We start from the raw sequence: 7,500 nt of genomic DNA, 5'->3' as shown, positions 1-7,500 counted from the left end.
TCTAATTTATGCCAATAACATTCAGTTTTGTGGTAGATAATCCTGAAAAATAAAGAAAATTAAAAGAATTATCCACAAGTCATTTGATTGACAGGGGCTGGCTTGAGCTGGGTAGTGTCGTTTTTCGAAATTCCAACACCATTAGAAAACAATGGGTCTCCTCTCCTCATATAACTACAAATAATATGGCGTTGCGGACTTTAGAACATCTTTAAAGCTGCTATAGATAACATTCAGCCACTAGATGTCGCACTAGAGCACCAGCATGTGATTTATCCAATCAGATGCATTCCATGTGCGGAAATGGGAAGTAGGGAGGGGATACATGTAAACAACATAAACCATTTTTAAATGATAAATTCATTAATCAATCATTTTTTGGGGAGGGGGGCAAAAGCAATACTTTGCATTCCTCATCTTTCTAAAATATCTGTGGGTGTATTATTACGATAAACTCATGTGTAACCCTAGCCCTAACCGTAACCCTGTTCCAGTGACTGAAGGGAAGGCAGGTCCTGCTGCAGCAAGCTCGTGGTTCTACTTTTCACGTCCTCAACAATAAAACAAACCAACTTCTCTCATTGTGTCCATAAACATTAAAGCTTAAAGCTCATCCCGTCAGCTCGTACTGTTACTATACACACACACGTAGTGGTCTGCAACCTTTCTATCGCTGTTATGTAAGGGATAATGTATAGCTACGAGGTCATTGTCGCAAAATAATTGACCGACACGGAGTTTAAAATACCGAGCCGCCTCGGCGAGGTGTTTTAAACGTCAGTGAAGGTCAATTATTTTGCGACAATGACCGAGTATAGCTATACATTATCCCGCTTATTACATGGCTAACTTACTAACAATATACCTAATTCATTTTACATCGACTCGCAACACTGGTTCTGGCTCCGCTCGTCGCTCCGCCCCCTGTCATCGCCGGCAGCAGAACACCGGCAGTGTCTAATTGCACTGAAACAGTGTGTGTCAGTGGGCTTGATTGCGAACAGCTGCGCACTGCGGTCATTATTGTCCCACAGCGGTCATTATTGAAAAATAATGACCGCTGTCGGGGGGCTATTGACCAATCACAAGCAAGCATTTCGGCGAATGTGAAAACGCCATGTAATAAGCTGTAATAATGTTATTGTTGTTGTTGTTTTCTAAGTTTTCGGTGGTTCGTTTTTCTTTGCCGCTCTTGATTGTGAAATGTTTTCGATATGACATCAAATCAAATCAAATCAAATCAAATCAAATTTATTTATAAGGCCCGACAACACACGTTAATGTCCCCATGGGCCGTACATGTCTTCTTTAAACAAGTCAAGAAGAAAACATAACAATAAGTCAAGAACAGAACAAGAACACCATAAGGTCCAACAAATTTAAAATAAATGCAAATAAATGAAAGAATGCAACACTCCCAGACGTACCCCACGCGAAGGTAAGGAAAAACTCACTAAAACCTAACAATAGGGAAAATCAGGGTTATTATTTCTCAGCCAATCACAGCTTTGTTCAGGTCAGTGTTTTTTCTGGGAGGATACAGGAGGAGGGGTCAGTGAGGTCACAGGAGGAGGGGTCAGTGAGGTCACAGATGGGGGAATCTAGTGGTCCGGGGGCGAAGGTCCTGCTGGTCAGAGAGACCGTCCTGCAAGTAGGAGATCACAGGTTCAATTCCTGCAACAAGCAATCACATATCTCACTCGGTCTGAAGCCTAGTAAACCAAATATATCTCTTGGTCTGAAGCCTAGTAAGACTAATATATCTCTTGGTCTGAAGCCTAGTAAGACTAATATATCTCTTGGTCTGAAGCCTAGTAAGACTAATATATCACTTGGTCTGAAGCCTAGTAAACCTAATATCTCTCTTGGTCTGAAGCCTAGTAAGACTAATATCTCTCTTGGTCTGAAGACTAATATATCTCAAACGATGTTTAAATGTTCTAGATGTCTGAACACAGTAGGATAATGGGTAGACAGTCTGTCGTCTCCTCCCCAGAGCACTGTGCGGGCACAGCATATTCATAATGATGAAACGTTATGGGGAATATCTAGATTATTATGTACAAATTGGTGTTTGTGAGAGACAATGTTTGTATTGTACAAAGAAATATTGTTGAATTATTAGCTAGCAGCTAGCTCCTGTATGTTCTAATGCTGTGTGCTTCTGCTTAGAAGCGCTTGTGTATTAAAGGTGCAGTTCGCACAAAACCCTTAAACCCTTAAAATAGAGTGCCATCCATCCATCCAGAGATAGTTTGATTTGCTGTAGAGACGTCTGCTGTCACTCCAATACAATGGAGCTATCAAGCACCAACAATATACACGTGAACTACACCTTTATTCATGTGGTAGATCTCCAAGACAGATATCTCCAAGACAGATATCTCCAAGACAGATATCTCTAAGACAGATATCTCCAAAACTAAGTAAATCACAACAAAACGTTTATAAATATAGTGATTCTGCTGCTGACATGTGATGTCATACCTGTGTTTATAAATATAGTGATTCTGAAGACATGTGATGTCATATCTGTGTTTATAGTGATTCTGCTGCTGACATGTGATGTCATATCTGTGTTTATAAATATAGTGATTCTGCTGCTGACATGTGATGTCATATCTGTGTTTATAAATATAGTGATTCTGCTGCTGACATGTGATGTCATATCTGTGTTTATAAATATAGTGATTCTGCTGCTGACATGTGATGTCATATCTGTGTTTATAAATATAGTGATTCTGCTGCTGACATGTGATGTCATATCTGTGTTTTGGAAGTTGCTGGGTATTCTGATGTTAGTAACTTAGTTATGTTGATTTTGGGTTTTTGCCCACTAAGATACTTGATTTTATTCAGGTTTTATACTTGAAAGACTGATCTGGTCTGGTCTGGTCTGGTCTGGTCTGGTCTGGTCTGGTCTGGTCTGGTCTGGTCTGGTCTGGTCTGCTCTGGTCTGGTCTGGTCTGGTCTGGTCTGGTCTGGTCTGGTCTGGTCTGCTTCAGTCTGGTCTGGTCTGGTCTGGTCTGGTCTGGTCTGCTTCAGTCTGGTCTGGTCAGGTCTGGTCTGGTCTGGTCTGGTCTGGTCTGGTCTGGTCTGGTCTGGTCTGGTCTGGTCTGGTCTGGTCTGGTCTGCTTCAGTCTGGTCTGGTCTGGTCTGCTTCAGTCTGGTCTGGTCTGGTCTGGTCTGGTCTGCTTCAGTCTGGTCTGGTCTGGTCTGGTTCAGTCTGGTTTGGTCTGGTTTGTGTTCTACTGTAAATACACTGCTGTCTCTGCTGTAAACCTGCCTGGTTTCTGAACTGATCTCCTGGCATTGAATGTTTTGCAGTGATTGTTTATAGCTGAATGTAAAGCATTAACATGTATTATTAAAAGACAATGTGTGAACAAAATAAAGTGTACAGGTGTGTGTGTTTCAAGTTTCAAGTTTCAATTTTTTTTTTTCACATATAAAGTACATTACAGTACATTGCAGTACATTACAGTGAAATGCTTGGTTCTGTATGAGCCCCTGAGAATGTGCTTCATACAGTAAAAAAGTAGTAAAAAAGGAATAACACTATACAATATACAATATACAATACAATATACAAGCTGAAGTACAACCTATAAGTACAATCTAAGTACAGGGAGTACAAATGCAGACAATGAGGTACAACAACTAAGGTAAGGTGCAAATGTAAATGAGGTATGAATGTAGTGCAAATCTTTTTAATAAATAGATAAATATAATGTAGTGTTAAAGTATCTAAAGTGAGTGTTAATGCAATGAGTGTAGATGGATGGGTTGATGGTGTTACATAGAGTCATTGAGCATCCTGATGGTCTGGGGATAGAAGCTCCTTCTGAGTCTCTCTGTGCCGGCCATGAGACTCCGGTAGCGCTTGCCTGACCGCAGCAGTTCAAAGAGGCAGTTGTTTGGGTGACTAGAGTCTTTGATTATTCTCTTAGCCTTACCCCTGCAACGCTTGTTGTAAATGTCTTGGAGAGTGGGAAGCCCCCCTCCAATTGTGCGTTCGGCTGAATGGGCCACTCTCTGTAGTCTGCTTCGGTCTTGTGCAGTGCTATTCCCAAACCAGGAGGTGATATTGCCAGTCAGGATGCTCTCTATTGTACATGAGTAGAAGTCCTTAAGGATCTTCTGACTGACTTGGAACTTCCTTAGGCGCCTGAGGAAGTAGAGGCGTTGCCCTGCCTTCTTCACTACACTGTCAATGTGTGTGTTCCATGTCAAGTCCTGGCGTGTGTGGACTTGGTGTGTCTGTGTCTGTGTCTGTCTGTGTGTGTGTGGTTAGGGTGGGTTACTTACTGTTTGATTTCTGTTGACAGTAAATAAAAGAGATGAGTAGATTAGAGTCACAAGGTCACAAGGTCCTCTGACATCACTGGTGGCCACATTCAAACTCATTTACTCTCAATAACTGTCAAACTAAATTAACGTGTAAGCATATGTGAATAGAATAGATACATGTAGTAAGCATATATGTGAATAGAATATAAGTACTTAACCCAGCAATGAACTAGAACAGGCATGGTTTCTGTGTCATGTCACTGTCTCATCACTGATATTAAATGTCACTGTCTCATCACTGATATTAGATGTCACTGTCTCATCACTGATATTAAATGTCACTGTCTCATCACTGATATTAAATGTCACTGTCTCATCACTGATATTAAATGTCACTGTCTCATCACTGATATTAAATGTCACTGTCTCATCACTGATATTAAATGTCACTGTCTCATCACTGATATTAAATGTCACTGTCTCATCACTGATATTAAATGTCACTGTCTCATCACTGATATTAAATGTCACTGTCTCATCACTGATATTAAATGTCACTGTCTCATCACTGATATTAGATGTTTCTGTCTCATCACTGATATTAGATGTTTCTGTGTCGTCACGTCACTCTGAGCAAGCCGTCAGTTTCACATCAGGGTCATAGGTAATATGACCGACATCATACCACGAAGCGCTTCAGGCGGTCCTTCCTTTGTGCCGGTGGCAATCAGGCTCCACAACCCAAGCAAGGCCAGGACGGGCCAACCGCTGTGGACTGGAGGAGCTGGGTTGTGGACTGTAACCAATTTATTTAATTATTTAACATCACATTCATGATTGGACTTGTTTCTTTTTCACCACTTTTTTTTTTAGCTCTTTTTAGTCCTATTTTAGCATTTTTTTTATCCCTGTGTACTTGTCCATCTTGTTTGTCCATACTAATAAGTGTATGTTATGTATGTTATGTATAAACTGTTTTTTAATTGCTGTTTTTAAATTGCTGTTACACTGTTTATGCTGTAAAGGACATCTTAATCTCCCCTCTGGGATAAATAAAGGTTTTCAATTTCAATTTCAATTTCAATCATAGTTTAGAGGTCATCATAGCTCAGAGGTCATGGGTAATGAATGATCAGGTATATACTCTGTGTGTGTGTGTGTGTCTGTCTCTGTGTGTGTGTCTGTCTGTCTGTCTGTGTGTGTGTGTGTGTGCGTGCGTTTGTGCGTGCGTGTGCGTGTGTGTGTGTGTGTGTGTGTGTGCGTGTGTGTGTGTGTGTGTGTGTGTGTGTGCGTGTAGATTTGAACCACTAGACTAGCGTTTACATTTTGAGACCCTCTGATGATATCGGTGCCTGTTGATGTATGTATATACTCTCTTTTCTGGACTCTTTTGGTATCACAAACAGTACTGTATTTGTAAATCTGCTATGTCATAAATGTATAGATGTAGCAGTAGGCTACTGTCCATCTGTATGTCATATATGTTATGATGACTTGAAAATGGGGGACCCTGATGTAAACAAGACGCAAGTCTTTCTCTGTATTGAGCTGTACTGTATTGTACCCCATTCTGCGATCTGTTAATAAAGTTTTCAATCAATCAAAATTGAATGAATTTGCCCCATTGCTTCATTCATTACGGTAGAACATTTACACGCTGTTCCGCTGGGGGCGGGACCTGTGTCACGTCGACCCAATCACCATTCACGCAGTTTCCTCAACTGACCAATCACACCCATTCGACCGCGTTGACCTCCGCTCTTAAGCCCCGCCCCCTCCCCTCCCCACTCAGTAATGGCGGCCGACTAGAGAGGAGCAACAACAACCAACCAACCAACCGTGTCGGCGTCTTCTTACACTTTTGGGGCTAAAAATCACCATTTTTAATCTTACATTGTAATAAAGTGAGACCATGGCGTTGCTGACGGCGCTGTTCGCCTTCCTGTACCACCTGCCGCTGGTGTACAAGTGGCTGCTGAAGCCCTACTACGTGTGCTCCGTGCTGATGGCGGTGGCCTTCGTGGCGGTCAGGAAGACGCCCGGGGTGTGCGAGCAGCTGAGCACCCAGCGCGAGGACGGCAACCCCTGCGACTTCGACTGGGTCTGTGTCACTATACTGTTATATATATAGAACTACAATATTAATATTATATATATATAACTACAATATTAATATTATAATATATATATACCTACCTACTAGTCAGGGCTACCTACCTAGTACTCAAACCCATAATGATAACCATGGTGACCGTGATAACTGATAATACTGTATATACCGTATGTAATATTATATATGTACACGTCTGAATATACCTGCATATAATCCTTCTATATACCTAACTTACTTATACACCTGCATGTAGGGGTGGGAATCACCAGAGCAGAGGCCTCACGATACGATATTATCACGATACGATATTATCATACGATAGTATTGTGATACTAAATATATCGCCGATATGCTGAGTATTGCGATATTAATATTGCTCACCTGCTCTCCTCTTCCTCCTCTCCTCTTCCTCCTCTTCCTCCTCTTCCTCTCCCTGCTCTCCTCTTCCTCCTCTTCCTCTTCCTCTTCCTCCTCTTCCTCTCCCTGCTCTCCTCTTCCTCATCTTCCTCCTCTTCCTCCTCTTCCTCTCCCTGCTCTCCTCTTCCTCCTCTTCCTCCTCTTCTCTCCTCTCCCTGCTCTCCTCTTCCTCCTCTTCCTCCTCTTCCTCTTGAATCTTGAATCTTGAATCTTGAACCTCTTCCTCCTCTTTCTCCTCTTCCTCCTCTTCCTCCTCTTCCTCCTCTCCCTCCTCTCCTCTTCCTCCTCTTCCTCCTCTTCCTCCTCTCCCTCCTCACCTCTTCCTCCTCTTCCTCCTCTCCCTGCTCACCTCTTCCTCCTCTTCCTCCTCTTCCTCCTCTCCCTCCTCTCCTCTTCCTCCTCTTCCTCCTCTTCCTCTCCCTGCTCACCTCTTCCTCCTCTTCCTCCTCTCCCTGCTCTCCTCTTCCTCCTCTTCCTGCTCTCCTCTTCCTCCTCTTCCTCCTCTTCCTCTCCCTGCTCTCCTCTTCCTCCTCTCCCTCCTCTCCCTCCTCTCCTCTTCCTCCTCCTCTCCCTCCTCTTCCTCTCCCTCCTCTCCTCTTCCTCCTCTTCCTCTTCCTCCTCTTCCTCTCCCTGCTCTCCTCTTCCTCCTCTCCTCTTCCTCCTCTTCCTCCTCTTCCTCC

General features: G+C 42.8%; 1 protein-coding gene across 1 annotated transcript in view; it reads left to right on the top strand.

Annotated features, from left to right (window-relative positions):
* The first annotated feature begins 6,091 nt into the window (after positions 1-6,091).
* Positions 6,092-7,500, top strand: part of LOC311232722 (thioredoxin-related transmembrane protein 2-B-like) — a 17,907-nt gene continuing 16,498 nt past the window's right edge. The window contains exon 1 of the mRNA XM_084338297.1: positions 6,092-6,391. Coding sequence (XP_084194423.1) covers positions 6,203-6,391 — 189 coding nt within the window. The 5' untranslated portion in view covers positions 6,092-6,202. The remainder of the gene's footprint in view (positions 6,392-7,500) is intronic.

This window comes from Notolepis coatsorum (assembly GCF_963971535.1).
Source record: "Notolepis coatsorum genome assembly, contig: SUPER_7_unloc_2, whole genome shotgun sequence".
Lineage (NCBI taxonomy): Eukaryota > Metazoa > Chordata > Actinopteri > Aulopiformes > Paralepididae > Notolepis > Notolepis coatsorum.
This window is presented reverse-complemented; position numbering and strand designations above follow the sequence as displayed.